The 21,327-nt window shown below is 44.3% G+C and overlaps 1 protein-coding gene across 1 annotated transcript in view; it reads right to left on the bottom strand.

The window, feature by feature from the left end:
- Positions 1-691: 691 nt before the first annotated feature.
- TNFSF11 (TNF superfamily member 11) overlaps positions 692-21,327 on the bottom strand; it is a 31,102-nt gene continuing 10,466 nt past the window's right edge. The window contains exons 3-5 of the mRNA XM_084767426.1: positions 7,717-7,762; positions 7,536-7,637; positions 692-2,189 (exon numbers count right to left, since the gene is read on the bottom strand). Of these exons, the coding sequence (XP_084623552.1) occupies positions 1,768-2,189; positions 7,536-7,637; positions 7,717-7,762 (570 nt within the window). The 3' untranslated portion in view covers positions 692-1,767. The remainder of the gene's footprint in view (positions 2,190-7,535; positions 7,638-7,716; positions 7,763-21,327) is intronic.

Genomic DNA, 21,327 nt, shown 5'->3' with positions numbered 1-21,327 from the left:
CAGACTTACTGACAGAAAGTAGTAGGTTCATTTTGGCCAACACCATGGTAGCTCTGCTGTTTAAAATTTATGATTTCTCCTCTGTAGCACCGCTATTCCTCCCCGCCCCCACCCCCTTTCTACGCTGTCACCATCATCAAAAGACACATTTACCTGCAAATGACAAGTACCTCAAATAATGGCTTCCTGTGCCTCCCTAAGCTGGCTGTTTGCTTGTCTCTCTGCCTTTCATGAGTAGTAACCAGTGTGGTTTAGACAGCTCATCCATAGATTCCCATGAGGAACTGGGTCCAGGCCAAAGGGAGCCCCTCTTTACTGCAGTAAGGGGGAACATATTATGTCTCCGAAGTCAAAAGTCCATATTTTTGTCACGCCACAAGCAGAGCAAACTTTTCTTTTCTGAGCGAGGATCCCGTTTTCTCTCGCGCTACACCCTTGCATACAAATCCCTTGCAAATTATTTTTCAAATTCCAAGGTTCATTAATTTAATTGAATCTGTTCCTAGTTTTTAATTAAATCTGCACTTCTCCCAGTAACCTTTGGAGAAAGATAGAAGCTGTATTATCATACTGGAAAGAACAGGATCGCAGAGCAAGGCGCACATGAAAGCGAACAAGAACAAAAACCATTAGGCAGGTTTCATACAAATTTATTTTTGTACCAAAAAAAAAAATTAACATTCAGAGACAATGCTTTTTATTGTACAGTATAATAAAATAACTTTCCCTAAATTTAAAAAGTAGATTGTATTTTTTGATGATGAACCACAGTATTTTTTAAAAAAGGAAACAAAAATTTACAATTTGTGGCTCTTGTAGAAAAAGACACCTGTTCAATAATTACATAAACACGCCTGACAGATTTCAGTAGCCTGCTATGAATTCTTCTTGGCTACGTCAGCTCCTAAAGTCAATTAGCTTCTGAATTTGAAAGGAGCCTGGTAACCAACATCCTGCTTATTATTCAAGGTATTCATTTTAAATTTTTTTTTGTTTGCATAGGCTCGGCAAGTCTGAAAACTCTATTAAGTTAAAAAGAATGAAGAAATAAACTGCACGTGGTCGCCAGAAACAATACTCTTCCCCCTTAGCTACAAGCCCCCTCAGGGGGATTACAAAGTGCACCAGTTAAATACATCTGTACATTTAAAACATTAAATATGTCAACAGTGAGACATTTTTAAATATTCTGAATCAAATACTATGGCACAAATATAATTTACAATACTTTGCACAGAAAACATTACATCTGAAATATAACTTTAGATATTATATAAAAATACATATATTTTTCTCTCCTCACTAGGAAAAAAAAGTACTTACTTGCAGGTTCCAGCATGATGTAACAATTCAAAAGAATGTAACCCTCCAAACTATGACTTGTCTGCAATGAAACGGCACCCTCTTTAAATTTGAGGTTCTCAGTGGCACATGGCCAGGATACCCCCACAGACTATGACTCCTTTGATAGCTCGCATGCAATTTTTTCATAAGCATCACTGTACTTCTTCCAATCTGCTTTAATTCTAAGAATTCATTACAAAATTGTAAAACCATTGTGTACCCATCGCGAGTCTAACACCCTCTATTGACTTTACATATGCATGCCCTGTATGGGGCCAAGAGAAAGGCCCAGGAGTTCTGTACAATGTGCGCTATGCCTCTTAGTAGTCTTACACACCTATATACATCCTCCTTTTTTTTTTTTTTTTTTAGAAAGCTTCCAGACATCTCGGATATACATGCTAATGCACCACAAAACAAGTTTCAGTCTATGTCTTGAACTTTGAAAGCCCCAAAGTATGTTGCATCTTGATCCGGGTCTAGCAGGGAAGGGTTGGACACCTGGACGCTGATTTCTTCGCCAGCTCGTAGCTTGAAAAACCCTCCAACATTTATGGAATAGAAGTGGAATTCGGAACTTCCTGACCAGTATTTGGTGCTTCCTCCTTTCATCAGGTTATGAGAACTTGGGATTTTGATGCTGGTTTTAACAACATATACCATCAGCTGAAGATACTCCGTAGCTAGGTCTCCCGATGTTTCATGGTGCCGAAAGCAAACGTTGGCATACAAGTAATAGAAGCCATCTTGGTTAACCCTCAGTTTTCCATTGCTTAAAGTCATGTTAGAGATCTTGGCCCAGCCCCGATCGTGGTACCAAGAGGACAAACTGACTTTATGGGAACCTACAGAAAACAGAGACACAGGGTTTAGAGTCCATTACTTGGATAAGAAAACTTCCTTATTTATCATGTAGGCCTGCAAGGTGGTGTTATATGCTAACATAACAGCCCCTATTCCAACACAGTAATTTACCTTGATACTCATTTCCTATATGGGACTAGGTGCATTCAGATGTACTTAGTGCATTCTGTAAGGCACTCTGGGGGCACCAAAGCAAAAATCCTCTATTCCTGCCCTCAAACAAGCTATAGAACACAAGTGATAATGCAACATGGTCCAGAAAAGGAGCAAAGCATGAAAGAAGTGCATCAGACTTCTGTGAGATTTACAGAGGTAGAGAACAAGTTATTCCCACAGAGAGGGATCAAAACTGACTCCATGGAGGGGCTACCAAGCCCGGGAACAGAAAAAGGAGACGGTTGAGACCCCTGGACGGAAGTAGTCCATTCTGAGTTGAAGAGGGGGATTAGCCAGCGTCAATTCAGAGCAGAAAGAAGCCAATTTGTACAGGAAGGGAACTTCCATCCTTGTATAGCTTAGCCTTCATTTAGTTCATGGACAGGGATGTGTACAGGAATGTGAGAATCAGCATCACAGAAGCTTTGGGGAGGCTAAATTCCACCTGTGTCACCATCTATTACTCCCACCTCAGTCAGAGTCGCACATAACTGAGTAGCCAACCCCACAGAGGCTCTAAGACAAGATATCCCAACAACTGACTTCATGCGATCACTCACATCAAAATATCTTGAAATCACCCCCAAGTTTCAATTCTTCTACAATCCCTGCTGGTCCATGACAGGACATGATGAGGGACCACTGTGCTATTATTTCCGGAGAAGTCCAAGTTCTACAGAACATTCTAAGTCAGCTGTGTGTGAATGTCTTTCATAGCCCAGGTCTTGGATGCATATGTTTGGGTCTTTAAAAGTCAGGAATATCAGCTGGGTGTGGTGGTGCACGCCTGTAATCCCAGCACTCTGGGAGGTGGAGGTAGGTGGATCGCTTCAAGTTCAAGGCCAGCCTGGTCGACAAAGAGAGTCCTGGACAGCCAAGGCTGCACAGAGAAACCCTGAGTTAGGAAAAAAAATAATAAATTGGGAGTACCTCTATTATAAATTGAATTATTCAATATGTGTACTTATGTGGAAATTTATGTTATTCTACTGGGAAAAAGAGTGATAACTGATCAGGTGAAAGTTTACAGAACCATGGAAAGGTCCAAGCCACATCTTTTCTTCAAGGATTTTATGAAAAGTTATACCAAAGTAACATCCATCTCTCTGGAGTGAGCAAGACAAAACACGGCAACTCTCAGACTAGGGGAGCAAGGGATAATTTGTTTCTGCAGCATAAAAAAATATTGTTGGGTGTCATACTGCCTGCAACTTGTTAGTCTGGAGATGGTAGTTAGTATAGTAACTAGATAGTCTTGACAGAAATCATTCACGGAGACCCAGAGAAGACAAATATTACAAGTTCTTGCTCATGTATAGAACTAGAAGACATGCACACACACCTCAACCAAGCAAACAGAAGGGTTACTGATGGAAAATGAATAAGGTCAAAATACATGCCACACTTGAACAAAAAAAAAAATGACATTAGGAAACCTACTGCTTTATGCAACAGTATACATAAATGATTGTATAAGAGTAAAAGAAATAAGTTCAGGCACAGATGTTGAAGACACCACCCCATGAACTAGATTCCAAGTCATGAAAGTTGACAACTCTCTCATTTGGTGGATCCAAGGAAATCCTTTCATACATAATAATAATAACTACAATAATACCACCTACACGGTCTACTTTCCAGAGGTGGCCTGTCCTGGGAAACCTTGAACACTTGTACCTTTCCCTAGGGCATCAAAGGATGAACCAGACAATGGTCTATAGTCTCTTGGATGTGTTCTGAGGACCTCTAAATCATGCTACAGCAGAAACTGCACAGGTGACGGGAAAAGCGGGACAGGGGAGATGAGGCAGTGGTCAATCTACAGTGGAACATCCCATCATTAAATGACCAAGGAAACAATGGTTCCAGTTGAGAACCATGGTTCCAAAGAGGACAAGAGGGTTCTCAAACTTCACACACAGCAGGGCTGCTACAGTTGCCAGCCTCCAGGCACTGGACAGCATTTGTCCTCCTTTCCCATTTGAGGTCTTACCCAAGCTCTGCCCGAAGTCAGGGGTGCCAAGTGCAAATATCAAGGCCTGCTCAAGCCTGAGCCTACTCACTACATCGTCGTCATCGTCGTCATCATCATCATCATCATCAACAACAACAACAGTGACATGACAGCTCCTCCAACCTGGTAGGTAGTCATCTAATCCATGAGCAAGGCTCAAGATACTCCCATCTCAAGTTACTCCACATTTCCCAGCTTCTCAGCCAATTCTTGTACTACATTCCATTCAACTATCATGTATGTGTCTCTTGACATAGACGAGATAAATTACTGAAGTGAAGTTCCTTCTTTCTATGGGATGGGCCAACTCATGTCTGAGTGAGATATGGCTAAGGAAGGGAAGAAAGTAATACAAAATAGTGGTGAGAAAAGACAGGAACCCTGATCGAGTACCACTCCCATAGTTCAGTGAGTCAAGTGGAAGACGCGTCGTCTATGCTATGATGTGCCTCTCTGATTTTCTCCATCCCTGTTCTCAAGACTTGATTCCTCCTGATAATCTGACAGAAGGACACCTTAATGTGCTGTTTTCTGTGGACTCTCACTCTGTCCATAATGAAGACTTTTGCCAATTAGTAGACGCTCAGGACGCTTACCACTGATGGTGGGGAAAGAAGTAAGCATATAGAACATGACTTTTCCATTGCTGCACGCTGCAAAGAACAGGGTGGACATCGGTGACAAGGAACTGCCCCACAGAAGCTGCGGAGGCTCGTGATGCTCAGCAAAGCTGAGCTAGATGGCGAGACAGAAGAGCCAGAAAACTAGGAAGATTTGGATCAAAAAATGGGTCGAAGAAAGAGAAGCTACTGTTGGTGAGAAAAAAAAAGCCAGTACTGAAGCACAGTGGGGTGTTCATAAAACCCACAGGAGAAAAGCTAGAAAGTTAGACAGTGACAAGCCAAAAGACAACAGTGTGGAGAACAGATGAGAAAATAGCAAGGTGAAGAAGGCCTGCCGGTCAGCCAGTATTTCTATTGCTAATGAGGCATGCTGAGGACCTCTTAGCCCAGCCTGGCTGACCTCTTCAGCTCTCTGCTGGGCTCCCAGCTGCTAGGTGTTGGAAAGGGACCTCAGCAAACATTTAGCCTGCACAGCTTCCTAAGGAAAATCGCATAGTCTGAGTCGGTCCCCAAGTACTTCCTGCCGCATTTTACTCAGGAAACTCTGAAAGTGCAGAAGGTAACAGTCCGCACATGACAGATTCTGTCTCCTTGTGCATAAATAAATATGTAACAGCTCTCTAAAATAAAAATAGCAAATGCAAGCCAACTTCCTCTGGATCATTCGGTACTGGCCAGCATTGGGAGAGCAATGGGTTAAAGGGGCGGTGGGCCCAACCACAGCAACTAACTCTATTTTCTTAAACAGAAGCTTAGAGTGGCTCATTTCCCTGTGCCCTAAACCCAAGAGCTGTAACCAGGAGTTTTGCCTGGATTTTTTTTTTTTTTTTTTTTTTTTTTTTTTTTTTTTTTTTTTTTGGCACGGATTGGATTCTAGGTGCCTGCAGAGGGAGCTTTATAACTAAAACATGCTTGCCGTTGCCAAGCCGACTTTGGCACCCGCTCTCACGGCAATATTTATCCTGTGCCATTTAAAGTGAACTGAACAGATAAATGCAGGGTACATTCACAGCACACGCAGCTGGCACACGGGTATTAATTTGATTGCCTTTGTGAGCATGCAAACTAGTGTTCCCACTCAGAGAAAATTAGTATAGCTCCACCACCAGGCGCACACAGACAGGGAAGCTGTCTGTGGAGGCAACTATGCACAGGATCACAACAGGCAGCCTAGAGAATCGGTTTCTTACTTTTTATATCTTCAATCGGAAAAAAAAAATATCTCTGAGGCCTATGCGGTGATAACGGCTCAAAATTATTTATTGGAAAATGGACTTTTATTATTTAAAAGACTCAAAAAGTTTAAACTCATACCACAGAAAAAAAAAAAAGTCCTGCCTTAAGCCGTTTGTAGAACAAAGTGGAATTTACATAATGGCTTAATTGAGTTCACACAATAATTGTAAATTGCATCTACTGAGTGTAATATGCCCCCCTTCCAGCCCAAAATGTAGTATCTATAGCTGTCTCACAGGTGGGTTTTTACAGCTGAGGTACAGACTCTGGTACTTCGCCCAAGGTCACAGGCCCAAGCAGTCATTAGAGCCCTTGTCATTGGATATCAAATTATAATCTACTTCTTGCAACAATACATACGACCCTTGGGTTACCCCCTCCTGACAAAGCCAGCCAACACAAGCACCTTGTGAGCCTGCTTCTAGGAAAATGTGCAGCACCAAGCTCGCAAGTTTGGAGAGGGGAAAGTCAACTTCCAATCCTGTTACCACAGGGACCTTAAGCAAAGGATAAACTGTACGAAGCACAGTCTCCCTGTCTGAACTATCTGAGTGATAATTGCTACGTTGTCGTGAGGATGAGAGAGAAAGAACAGGGAGCAAAAGACTTCAGCCATAGGAGGCGTTTGGTTCGTAGGACACAATAGTACTGGTGCTAGCGGTGACACTCACTCACCACTCTGCCCCAGTGTTCACTGTGACCCTTCATCTTTGCCTGGCTCATGGTGAGGAGCCAGTGCGGCTATGCTGACTACCTAGCGCAGTGAAGTAGCTACGGGCTACTTCAAAAGTAATCAGGTCTCTGGTCCACTAAACTAAATATTTACCAGGGAGTGGGAGGCTAAGTATGGGACGGAGGGACAGAACACCTCAGCTTCCGGAGGACCGCTGTCATCTGCAAGACCCCTGTATAGCCTTCCTTGATGGAAAAAAAAATCTCAGGCTCCCTGAATGAAGTCATCCACCAAGGATGTCGACAACGGGGACGCGTTCGATACCAAACTAATCTACTTCCTGAGTGAAAACAGATGGGTGTTGTGGGCAATGCTGTGTGTTCCCAACTGGCAGGTACTTAAAATAAGAACCCACTTCCATGACCTGAAAATGAATACGGGCATGGTGTGGAATGTGACATGATTGACAAGGCAGGGCTCAATGGAAGGCTTTGCCTCCTTCCTTGGGTTTAGAGGTCAAGACCCAGAAGGTTCAGTAGCAGGCTAAGCATGGGTGTGAGCATGACCATGTGCTGATGAACGGAGAGTTGAAATGTTTTCAGGCTGGGTGTGAATAATAACTTACCCGACGGGATGTTGGCGGCGTTAATAGTGAGATGAGCAAAAGGCTGATGAGTCTCCGACTTGCCCCTCTGGGTCAGCTCAGACCATGAACCCTCCATCGTAGCTGGGGATGACAGAACCAGGTGAGCCTAAAGATTACAGGCTATACAGGACTTCAAACACTCATACGAGCTCATAGTTACCTGGGACTCCTGCGAAGCGTTGTGGCCCAACAATATGTTGTAATTCCTGAAATAAAAGAGAGACTTATCCATAAAGTCATTCTTTTTGTAAAGCAGTTAAAAAAAAAAAAAGCAGGACTACAGGATGTAAAATCAGCTAGGATTCTTTAAAATGTGGCCAGAAATTCAGAGGCTACAAAATCCCTGGATCTCATATTCCTAGACTCTGAACCCTTAAAATGCTAGAAAGTCCAGTGCGCTCATGCACGCACACATGTGTACACAAACACACACACACACTCACACCCCACCACTATCACCACCACCATCACCAAACAAAACCTTTGGGGCAATAAAAGAGAGCAAAAAAAAATTAAATTATGAAACAAAATAATTGAGCATAATTAAAAATCTATAACAGGTACACAAATAGAAATAAAGAGAGCCAGAAAGTGATAAGTTCGCTCTCTTCAGTCTTCAATCGGCCTCTTTTTATGGAACTCAGAGAGAATTCCTATCAGAGGCTCGGCCCACAAGAAAGAGAATGCTACTTGCCTCCTACTGGTTAAGTTTTTTCTTAAGCCCGTGTGTTTAAAGTACTATATAAAGGTCTAAGAGCTTTTAGAATGCTGGTAATTAACTTAAAATACTGCTGCAAATAAGTCTTGATGCATCCTCCAGGAAAAGACAGAATATACGTAGACAGGTGTAGGTGATTGCACGTTCACCTGAGCTCCCAGGTGTAAAAGTCTCTACCACGTGACCATGTGCTCACCCAGTTCAGACATTGGCTAACATGAAATGCCCCATAAGGTAGAGCGGGTCAAAGCTCTAGCTTTTGCCTTGGTTCAAATCTCGGCTTAAAGAGGAGCCCAGCTAGGAAGATTAGATGAGACAACGTTGGTGGGGAACCAGCTGAGCGCCCAGTAAAAATCAGATACCTGGATGCTGTCCGCACGGGACAGTGTCCCATTTCCCTCTTACTGTGATGAACATCCGGCTGGCTATCACCATTCCAAGATGTCTGCAGAACAGACCATGGAAAGAGAGTTCTCCCTATCCAGAAAAAAAGGCTTTCAGCGACACAGTCGGACCAACAAACGGGTAAGATGGAATAACACAAGTTCAGTTGTTGTCGGTGAGAAGCGATCTGGAGAGAAAGGTTTTTCTTCTTGACTATTCTCTCTGCCTTCGGTACCCCCAAAGGAGATAAGAGTCTATTCTGTTTACCATAAATCCACAGAGGTCAGAAAGGTCAGCCTCTGCCTTGGCCTACACCTGGGACCCACTGTAGGGAGATTTTAAGTAGATGGTGGCCCCTGGCATTGAACAATGCGATGGCTCTCAGTTTGCTCTTTTCCCTCCCTACTCCTGCTGACTTCTGGCCTCACAGGTCTCTTCTCAGGATTCACAATAGTGTCCCAATTTCTGGAATTTCCTGGTTTGGCTTGCTTCATGCACACATAAGTGCGCGCGCGCGTGCATACACACAGAGAGAGACAGAGACAGACAGAGAAAGAATTTTTATAACTGCATATATTCCTATGCATTTGTATATACAGAGTGCATCACTATACATTGTGCATAACTTTATACATTTATATATACATTTTCTCTATATCCATTGTGCATATCTACATATAGACATCACATATATATCTTTACCTGACTAGAATAGGCATCTTGGAGACAGAGTTATTCAGAGGCTTAAAGCTATTTTCTCATTTTCCCACTAGCTCTGACCTGCTCTGCTGTCAGGAGAGAAGCGTGGCACATTCCTCCTACAAACCTGTTCCCTAAATAAATGTCTACACACTCAGCCTCACCATACAGAAAAATGTCGCTGTGGCCAATGCAGTGACTCTCAAAACTGAAGGTGGTGTGTCCGACCTCTGGGAGGACTGCAAGCTCACACAGTCTGAGGTCCAAGAGGCCTGTGCTGGAGGCTCTCATTTGAATTTCTAACAGACAAGGAGCTGCAGCTGCCTCAGCTGAGATTGACAAATCCCCTTTGCAGGGATTTCTACATGGGCAAATGAGCAAATTATCTTAAGGCTTGAGACCCAGACCAAAGCAGCAGACTGAAGCCCCTGATTAAATGGGCAGGGACATTTTTTTCTTCCCTCTCCGCTGGGAATGCACTTTCCTCGCCCATTTAATCAGTGGCTTCTAGGTCAGAGCTGCCACAGACCCATTTAGTTACAAGAAAATTCAATAAATAGCACCTCTCAGAAGCACTTTCAATGCCTGCTGTCAGGGGAAAAAAGGGTTCATGTCCCAGGATGAATTAGAGCTCTCGTTAGAGACCCGGGAGGTAATGCTTTTGTGTTATTTCTCTAGAGTGTTGGAGGATGGCAATTCCTCTCAGAAATCCAGGAAGGAAGTTTCAATACCAAAAAGGGATCTTACGATGACTCTGTGACCTCAGGTCACACACACAGAATACTGTAACATATATGTCTCCACTCTAGTCTTTTGAATCCCAAAGAAATTGCTATTAATGGGTAATTATAAACATACCATTCAACTAAGTCTATGGGCTTTGAGACTGTTAAAAAACAAACAAACAAACAAACTTAAGACTAGCTTAATTGGCATAGTGTAACCAAGAACTTCTGAGTTAATCCCCAGACCCAGTGGCTTGTTTGTTTGTTTGTTCGTTTGTTTAAAAAAAAAACCAGAAATGCTAGGCATCAGTGCACCCTTTCAACCTGGGCACTCACAAGCTGGTCTTTGGAGCTCTCTGGACAGCCTGCCCAGCCTGATCATCATCCTCTGGGCCAATGAGAGACCCTGTCCTAATAAACCAAAGTGGGTGACTTCGCAAGGATACCCCCAGATGACCTCTGGCTTCCACACACATGAACACGCCCACCTTTGCACATGCACTTGTGTGCGTGCGTGCACACACAAATTTCTTGTAGGTAGAATTCGATGCATCCAAACAGTGGACACAGCTTTAATTTGGAGTTAGCTTTGGGGTTGCCCTGGTCCTGTTCACAGGCACTGGTCTCATACCATCTTGATATGTTTCAAAAGACGATGCAAGGTGGATTCTAATATCCAGTAGGCATTGAGAAACAGGGCTGCTAAGGGGGTGTTCCCATGAGTCGTTGTTTGTTAGCACCCACATTCACTCCAAGGTGAAATCTCACAGCCACACCTCTAATCCCTCATATTTAAACATAAATACCTCCTTACACTTAAACCTGCGACACACACACACACACACACACACACACACACACACACACACACACACACACACACATCCTGGTTCCTATAAACTACCTATGAGACTTAATAAGAACCTTCATGAACGAATGAAGTTATTTATGGTCAAACTGTAACAAGAAGTCTCTTTTTAAAAGTATTCATTTTTAGGTAAGCATAATTTAGGCTTAAACTATGCTTTAACAGAACAAGAAAAGGGAACAAAACAGAAGGAAAAGGAAACTGAATCAAGTAGGCAGCCAAAGAAATTGCAGCCAAGGATAAAAGAAACCTTCTGACACAGTGCCACCTAGTGGACATTGCCCCAAATTGACGTCTCCTGAACACCAAAAGACAGGGATTCAGGATTTCAAAAGGAAATGAGGAAGTTTCAATATTGAGTGCTATCTTTTGGGTTGGTTGGTTGCTTGCTTGCTTGCTTGCTTGCTTGCTTGCTTGGTTTTTCGTGACAGGGTCTCTCTGTGTTAGCCTTGGCTGTCCTGGACTCGCTTTGTAGACCAGGCTGGCCTCGAACTCACAGCGATCCACCTGCCTCTGCCTCCCCAGTGCTGGGATTAAAGGCATGGGCCACCACACCCGGCCTGAGTGCTATCTTTTGAATAATATTGTACTAATTTTTCATCTTTACTGTCAGAGTACATCTGCAGAGACAAGAAAACAACTGATTTGATTTTTTTTCCCTCTTAATTTCAAGTGTAGTTTAACTCATAGGAAAAAATTTTGGGATTTCACAATCTGCCCCCTCCAGGGAACAAAGTCTACAAAAGATCAATTGATTGTGTAACTGTGGTCTCCACTATGGCCTCTAGTCAACTTCTCTTAACCGGCACATCCAAGAAGTGCAGTTCCCAGGGGTATGATAAGGAAAGCATCCAGTCTGCTAGGATCCAGCTCCCTTCAGACCCCTGCGAGCTTTTTAAATGATTTAGGAATTTTTGCCAAACCCAGGCAACTTCTAAGCCTGCCTTTACAAACGGTGCTAAATAACTACAAGGACAAAACACTGAGTATATATGTGATTCAACTGGTCTTATGTTTGTTTGACTGCAATTTTGATTTCATCCTTCCAAACAATAAAAATATATCTCAGCTGCATGAAAAGGTCAGGTTGCTGGAGTCTGGGTGTATCCATCTGAAATCCCACCTGTGCCACGATATGAGTCATGTGATCCATGGGGGTACCTGTCAATCAAATCCCCGGAAGAAGCAATTTGTACAGCCAGATGCTCCAGACACTGTTGGTGCCAGTCAGCAGCAAGGGTCTCAGGTGGCTGCCTCCCTCGGCAATGCCACAGCAGCTGCAGGGACATCTGGCTGGTTGAACAAGGATTTAACACCCCGCTTGCCAGATATAATACAGGGTTCATACACTTGTTAACATATGTAATGCATTCGTTTTAACATCTTAATGATACCCTTCATGCAATTCTTCTCCAACCTAGTTACAAGAATAGTGCATTCATCAGCCAGTTAGCCCGTGAGTGCCACACTCTGGGTGTTTCTGAAAATGAATAGCCCATTTCCCACTCCTGTCCTGCTGGACTTCTGCTTGGTAAATACCTCAGAAATCCCATTTCCTCCTCCCAGGCCCAGTACCACACAGCCTTTGAGCTCTCATCACTCCTCCTTGGGAAGACAACAATTGCTCTCTACCTCCTCTCTCCCCATCTTTGCGTCAGAAACTGATGCTCCTGTGGCTGCTGGAATAAGCATCTTAAGTCCAAAGGGAGCGTGCCCCTCCTCTTGCTGAAAACGCCTGGCAGCCTCAGGAACAAGTACAAATGAGACCCTCCATGACTGGGTCCCTTAGCACGAGATTTAAAGAAATATATACATAGGTCTGTATCCACAGTTCCTGGCACACCCGCTCCTAAAATCCCTGGCATTTCCTTAATGACAAAAGTGACAGAAGCATCTTCTGTTCTTCATAAACCTTTCTCAACCAGGCCTATTTATGCCAATGAGATAGCTCAGGGGGATGGGAGCTGGTTGCCAGAGCAACCAAGTACATGATTAGGAGATTGGAGTGTTGTAAGGCATCCAGTTGTCCTTCCACATCTAAAGACTCAGAAACTGCTTAGGATGAGGGGAAAATCTGGAGTCTTGCAGGTGCAAGAAAACAGTAACTGTGTATCGCTGAGCTGCCTGCCTGCCTTCATAACTCTTTTTCCTCTGTGTGCTTCCTCCTTCAAGGATGCTAGCAATGCTGGGGGTTAGGGCATGTGGAGGGTCTTCAGATGGTGCTAGATGCCAGAACCTACCTGACTTACAGTTGTGGAATACCTTTGACACCTGCTGCTTTTTTATGTTAAGCCCAAGAATCTTGAGGAGAAAAGGCCGAATCCACAATTGTCCAGTTAAAAGCAAGCTGTATTTTGGGGTGCACCTGGAACTGATCAGGCATCTGTCTCACCCTGAGTAGAGATTTGAGAGAGCATCCCCTGCTGGCTTCTTGAAGTCCCTTTTACAGAAGAGATAAGATGTTCACTGGACAACTGAGTTGGCTGTTAAACATTGTGAGAGAGATACAGTGAAAGGGAAGGAACAAGAGTAAGGATGTACATATCGTGTGAACGGGGTGGCACGCAGCTTACATCAGATCTAAGAAACAGGAGCTTACTCTTAATTACAAATAGAAACCTTAGCTTGCAAGGACTTAACACAGGAGAAGCAGGAACTTATTCTTAACTGTCTTAACTGCAAACAGAACCCTTAACCTGCCATGTATATCATTCCTGCTTTGGTATCACACTTAGCTAGAATGCCCTACTGTTTCTGTAGTGGATTGTCTTCAGCCACGAGGCCTTTACTTCCAGGTAGTAGTCTACACAACTACCGCTGTGCTGTTCAGAGAGAGAGAGAGAGAGAGAGAGAGAGAGAGAGAGAGAGAGAGATTTGAATGCACTGACAATGGTCCAAATCCTTAGGAGAAGAGAGTGATAACAGCTTGAACACATCCTTACAGCAGTCTTCTACCTGAGCAGGTCCACAACAGGAGACACCCCTCACCCCCAGCTTCCTTAGGCAGAGCCCCCAACCCTGGGACAGCGCTCAGAATGGAGTCAACCATGAAGGATGCAAGCACAAAAGGGGCCCAGCAGCCCAGCAGGAAGAGGAGAGGGCAAAGGCCTAATAAGGGGTGGCTCACCCCACTGTCCCCAAGGATCAGACCTCTACCTGCTCCCTGAGCAACTGTCATGCAAGTCTCTGAAAGCTCAGGGTGAAGAACTTGGCCAGGGCAGCCACAGAGGTGCCATTTCTTCCAGGAGAGAGTAGGAGGGACACTCGCCTACAACTGTTAATGTACTTTTCACACCAAGGGGCTGAGGAGCTACTAGTGTCCTTGTTTTCATGAAACAGAGTGATGCTTTTCCTGGAAGGGCAATGAGTATTCTGGGAATAGAAAATTAGTTTTTATTGTTTAACCTTCATGCTTTAAGTGAGGAGGCTTCTGCTATGGTTAAAGGTCCCCTTGGGCTTTGATTTTAAAAAAAAAAAACAGCCTTATAACCAAGCAGTATTAGTCTTCATAAAAGACCAATGTTAAAGTGTCTCCTACTCTACTACCCATTTAAAGAAAAAAGTGTTTGCAGGGGCTCAGCGGAGGAGTGCGGTCTGTCTCTGCTTTCTTCTGCCCGCTGCAGCAAGCATGCCAGCCTTACACTGGCAGAGAGCTCTCTGCATCACTAAGCCGTGACTCCGCAGAAAAAGATGGCTTTTGCAGTCTCCTGTTCCTGCTGCCCTAGGAATAATAGCCAAAGGGCAGCCAAGGTGGCAGGCCAGCTGGTGTAGACCGTGACCTTGACCGTGACGAGGGAAGGATTCAGGCCACCAGAGGAAGGCCCCTAGCAGGCTCAACCCAGAGAAAGAGAGCTGATCTGGAAGCAGACCACACTTGAGCCCGGCAGCCCTGACAAATCTTGTGAGTTTACACTATGGCTTGCTCCTGACAAGAGTGACTAGCCACGTGCAGTCACTCGTCTTACGTAAACTTGACACAGGCTAGCGTCATTTGAGAGACAAGATCCTCAAACGAGAAAAATGACTCCATAAGATGGTGCTGTAGGCAAGCCTGCGGGGCATTTTCTTAATTAGTAATCAATGGGAGAGGGTCTAGTTCAGTGTGGGATGTGCCATTCCTGGGCTGGCGGTTCTGTGTTCTCTATGTAAACAGGCTGAGCAAGGCTTGAGGAGCAAGTCGATAAGCAGCACCCCTCTGTGGCCTCTGCATCAGCTCCTGCCTCCAAGATCCTGCCATTTGAGTTCCTGTCCTGATTTTCTTCAGTGATAAACACTGATCTGTAAGCCAATTAAACCCTTTCCTCCCCAACTTGCTTTTGGCCATGGTCCTTCATCAAAGTGATGGTAAGCCTAACTAAGAAACTAAGACACCACACATGACACATATGCAGGATGGGTACGGATTATCCACAGAAAAAATTTGCTCTGGCTCAGCCTGTGCATGTGTAGCTTGTGTGCAGATAATACACTCTATGTGTACCCAGGAGAGCTTCTAATTCCACAGGCAGGTGGACAAGTGGGTGTGGGAGCCTCTTTAGGATAATGCTTGCACTGTATTTAGGGAGGCAATTAGAAAAACAACTGGACAAAACGGGCCTTATGAACAAGTCAACCCCCCCCCTTTAGCAACACAGGCTCCATTACATGCCTGCGGCCAGCCCATCGTGAATCTCTCAGGTAGACCCTTCTAACTCTGTGTCTTTCAAGAGTCCCCACTCATAATCTTCTCTCCCACCCCAGAGTGTTCATAGCACAGGAAAAAGCTCACCTCTGGCCCTCTGCCATCACTGGTTTGGCAGTTGTACCTTGCAATCCTCCTGGCTCTGCCTTCTTTGCCGACCCTCTACCCACCCACCCCAGAATGAGTACACTGCCGTGAGCCTTTTGTTGAGCAAATGGTAGGAACAGTGTCGTGGTTTAAATAAGAATGTCCCCCACAGTCCCGTGGATTTAAAACACCTGGTGGCACTCTCTATGGAGGTCTAGAAGGTACAGTCTTGCTATAGGAAGTTCTTCACTGGGGTTGGACTTTGAGGGGTCAAAGCCCCCTGCCACTTCTTTCTCTCTCTCTGTCTCTCTGTCTCTGTCTCTGTCTCTGTCTCTGTCTCTGTCTCTGTCTCTCTCTCTCTCTCTCTCTCTGTATGTGTGTGTGTGTGTGTATGTGTTACTTATGACTCACAATGAGAGAGCTCCCAGCATCCGGTTCCAGTTACCACGCCTGCTGCACGCTGCTGCGCTTCCCTGCCATAAGGATCCTTAGCCCTCAGGAACCATAAGCCCAAATAAGCCTTTCCTTCTGGAAGCTGCCTTGCTTGTGGTGTTCTATCACAGCGACAGACGTAACTAATACAAGACAGCCTTGGCTCTGCAGGAGGTCTCTGTGGATCTTACTTCAGATTTCCCATTTTTTTAAAAAAATAGCTTTTATGCACACTAAATATGATTGAGGTTGATTGCAATTCCCAAAACTATTATGGCAAAGAGAGATGGACTCCTCATGGAAAACCACTACATGACTAACACCTCGAGTTGAGAACACCAGTGACCCAAACTCAAGTTTCCTCCTGGGTTTATGAGAAACTCTCCGAGGATACAAATTCTTGAACACAAAGGCAAAGGGGCAGTAAAGAGGATTTAAACTCCAACTTGACCTTTCTTTTGTAACTAAGAAAACTAAGAGAAATAATATTCACAAGGCGACTCCAAAAGAAAACAATCTCAAAATGATTGAATATTCTGGCTTTGAGTAAATGCTTTGGAAACTTTAAAATCTAGTCGAAAACTGCAAGCTGCAACCAACATTGGTGACACTTCTTTAAACAGTTAAATCTGTGTTTCAATCTCTTTCCCGTGCTCTCTCTAGTTACCTAAATATAAACTTTAGAAAGTAAAATGCTGACCACCCAGCCTTCTCAGGCTCGTGTTAACTCTTGCTCTATATATGTATATGTCTACACGGGTACACATGGGTGCTGTGTGTATAGTGAGTCCGTTTTCCTACTTATCCAGCTGTAGTGTGTATCAGAGACCGCTGATGGTGCCTCTCTCCTTTCTTGCTGGTTCTACACTGTCTCCTCCTCAAGCATCACAGGCAAGTGGCAGCTCAGCTGGAAGCTAGATGTCATGCCTCCCTTGCAGCAAGGCATGGTCTTCCAAGTCCTGCCAGCCAGCGGAATCTCCCCAGATAATGCCATCCTTTTTCTGTTACCCTTTCCCTATGCAGGCATGACAGCACAAGAGGCCACTCTGGACACAGAGTGGACAGGACCTGCTAAAGAAGGAGAATTCAGACCTTGAGGGAACACACACATACACATACACACACACACACACACATACACACATACACATGCACGCATACACAGACACACACACATACACGCATGCACACACACATACACATACAGACACACATACACAGACATACACACATACACACACAGACACAGACACACATACACACACACAAACACACATACACAGACATACACACATATACACAGACACAGACACACATACACACATACAGACACACATACACAGACATACACACATACACACACAGACACAGACACACATACACACAAGCACACACACACAGACACATAGGCACACACACACAAGCACACATACATGCACGCACACACTTACGTACACATGCACTCACTCACGTATGCATGCATGCACACACGCACCCACACACCCACACATGCATGCAGAGTCATGTCCCTTGATAAGATTCTTCCAACTGAGATGATGTCAAGCAACAGTGACTATTTCATAATTTCATTGCCGATCAAAGCATCAGAAATGTTAGATTCACTGTCTTACTGTCAGGGTGCAGTGTGCATGTCCATTATAAATTACACGTATACTGACTGTCTCGAGATAAGAATGGGTATTGCTCCAGTAATGATAACTCTGTCTTACTTCACTTCTCCAGGAAGGCTTCAGGGGAACAGAGGTCTGTTAATAAAATAGCTTACTGATTGTCATTATCATCATTGGGCTGGTTGGCATTTGTCTTTTGCTTTTGAATTTATTTATTTTCTGTGTGTGAGTGTTGCCTCTATGAATGTTATGTGCACCACACATGCGCAGTACCCATAGGTGCCAGAAGAGGGCATCAGGTGTTACAGATATTTGGAAACAATAATATGAGCTCTGGGAACTGAACCCAGGTCCTCTGCAAGATCAGCAAGTGCTCTTAACCACTGAGCCATCTCTCCGGTTCCCATCATTGGCTTTTTCATATTTGGGAATGGAATTAGAGAGTTTCATACTTTTATGAGAAGCCAGCGTCAAAGGCAAAGAGACCCACAGGACTGAAGCAAGAAGTCGAGCGAGAGACATCACCTCACAAAACGTACCGAATCGTGATGGCTCTGCGGCAATATTGTCCATGACTGCCATTCACAACCACCAAGCATATGTATGACACGCAAGGTGAGAACGAACCATCCTCATAACGTTCCTGAGTGGCTTTAGGAATTGGTTGATGCCCAATTGCATTCAAGTATCTTAGTTTACAGATAACATTGGTTCTTCTTCTTCTTTTTTCCCTCCTTTTCTTCTCCTAGACAGTCCTAAAAATTAGTCAGGTAGGTATGATACATTCAAATGTGTGTGAGCTGACTAAATTCCTTGGCCTGGAGAAACTTACAGCTTTGTTCCATGGTACCCTCACATTTTCTCTTTTTCCTTGTTGGTTCTAGGCAGCCCCTCCCTCAGGCTTTATAGGCAAATGGCAGCTCAACAGGAAGCAAGTTGAGCCTCCTAAGCAGGAGGTCCAATGCTAGAGGACACTGAGATGCTGAGCTACTTCAGCCCCAGATGATATCAGGGAAATTAACTCTCTGTGTGTGTGTGTGTGTGTGTGTGTGTGTGTGTGTGTGTGTGTGTTTAAGAAAGAGAGAGACAGACAGACAGACAGAGACAGAGAGAATAAGGAACAGAGAGAGTGAGAGACAGAGAGACATAGAGGGGGAGAGAGAATTTTGGGGTGTCATTCTACTTTTTTTAAAAAGGCAAGTCACTAGCCTGGTATTTGTCACATAGCAAAGGCTGACCCTCCACTGAGTTCCAGGGATCTGCCTATCTCTTCTTTCCCAGTGTAGGAATTATAAGAACTTATTACTGGATTTTTATTTTATTTTATAAGTGTTTTTGCCTGTGTGTGTGTGCATGAGTGTGTGTGTGTGTGTGTGTGTGTGTGCATGCGTGCGTGTGCGTATGCATGTGCGTGTGTGTGTGTGTGTGTGTGTGTGTGTGTGTGTGTGTGTGTGTGTGTACCATGAGCGTGCCTGGTGGCCAGGGAGGCCAGAAGACAGCAGATCTCCTGGAACTGGGTTTACAGATGGCTGGGAACTGAACCCGGGTCCTCTGGAAGTGCAGCAAGTGTTCTTCAGCTCTAAGCCGTCTCTCCAGCCCCTCCCGGCCTTTTCAAATGTGTGTTCTAGAAACAGAACTCTGGTCTTCTAAGCCCCTTATCATCACAGCCATCTTTCCAGCTCTATCAGGAAAAACATTTAAAGTTCTTAAATACAACATCTGCATACACAATTACTAAATAAAAACACTCTTCTATAGTATTACACTAAAATATTTATAATTCAGGTCTGTAGAGAGGACGGTTCAGTGGGAAAACTGCTGACCAAGCATGAAGGTCTGAGTGAGTACTCCTAGGACCCACATAAAAGTCAAGCATGGCCATGCTCATCGATAACCCCAGTGCTTAGTAGTCAGACAGATCCTGGGGGCTCACTCACCAGCCAGTCTAACCAAACAAACAAGCTCCACATTCTATGAGAAACGCTGTCTCACAAAGCAAGCTGGCGCTCAATAGAGGAAGATACACGGTGTCTACTTTGAGTCTCTGCACACATAGGCAAGAGTGAGCACACTTACACACACACACACACACACACACACACACACACACACACACACTTCTCAATCTAAAGTCTAGCTTTTAAAAGCTAAAAATAAAATAAAATAAAATAAAAAAACAAATACAGGGGCTAGAGAAGTGGCTCAGCAGTTAAGAACACTGACCACTCTTCCAGAGGACCAGAGTTCAATTCCCAGCAGCCACGTGGCTGCACATAACTCCAGTTCCAGGGAACTGGCTGCTTCCTCTAGCCCCTGAGAGCACCAAGCACACAGGCATACGTGAAGCCAAAACACCCATATAGATTTAACAAACAAAGAAGCAGCGACAAGCCGTCCTGCTTCTCCCTACCCGCTTCAAGGCACAGGCTACCTCCTTGCAGATGGCAAGGTTACGCCTATCAATTTTTTCCTTCGATGTCCTTCATCTAAACATTTTTACAGGCAAATTTCATACAGTTTTTCTACCAAAAGGTCCCAGCGTGAACTCGACTGCCAGGCACCTTGAAGGCAGGTGGAGTCACATCCCGAGGGCTCAGAATCTTTACTTGGCGCATAAACGGATGTGTCTCCACTGAGTCCAAACGGAAGGTCTAGGGTGAGTGCCCTCCCTGCCACGCAGGGCAGTCTGGGTTAAGGTCTGAACTCACCACTCAGCCCAAGCCAGGCAGGCTGGGCAGAGCCCAGGAAGGCTGCCAAAATTGAAAACAGGCATCGCTTCACAAATCAGACACCACACTGTACTAGTGTTTTTCTTTTATTGTCACAGACTGTTATGATAAACTTTATAAATTGCGGTCGGTAGAGCTGGACCAGTAGGAGGCTTTCAGAGCTCTGTGCAAAAGAGGAAAAAGAAAAAAAAAAGCAAAGAAAACCTAGCCACAAACAAAAAAGGAGGGAAAAAACAAGATTACTCGTCTGACCACAATGAGCTGGCTAAACACTGCTTTCTGCACGCCTCTAATATGATACTACACTCATGTCTGGTATGCATTACAACTGCATGGGCTAAGCTCTCAATACTGATTACAGCTACACATGAATTGTTCTTTGGGTTCACTCAGTATCTGTTAGGACTAAAGTTAAGATGCAAACTTACTTTCAGAATGCCCACCACGCCCATCCTATTTTTAGCATTGCCAAGACAAATTGGAAATCTGATTACTGTGGCAAATTACAAGGACATCACATTAACCAATGGTTTTTCATCAAGGGAGAATGCATTTGGTAAGCCATTTCTTTGACTAGGATAAAAGAGTAAATTCTTGGGTATCAGAAAAAGGTATGGCAAAGTGCCTAGGTCCACAGTTGTACCATATGGATGTTGGTTGACTGTAATAATAAAGCCTTGGGTAACATTTGTCTCCTTCCTAAAGCTCAGGCCTAGGAAAAGCTGGGACCTTCCACCTCTAGCACGCACTGGCGTGTTATAATAGTGTGTATATTATCCCACTACACACTGGCTGTGTAACAGTGTGTGTACTATAC

The sequence above is a fragment of the Acomys minous genome (genome assembly GCF_964271855.1).
Source record: "Acomys minous genome assembly, chromosome: 18".
NCBI classification, from domain to species: Eukaryota; Metazoa; Chordata; class Mammalia; order Rodentia; family Muridae; genus Acomys; species Acomys minous.
The sequence above is the reverse complement of the archived record's forward strand: the minus strand, read 5'-3'. Positions and strand labels throughout refer to the sequence as shown.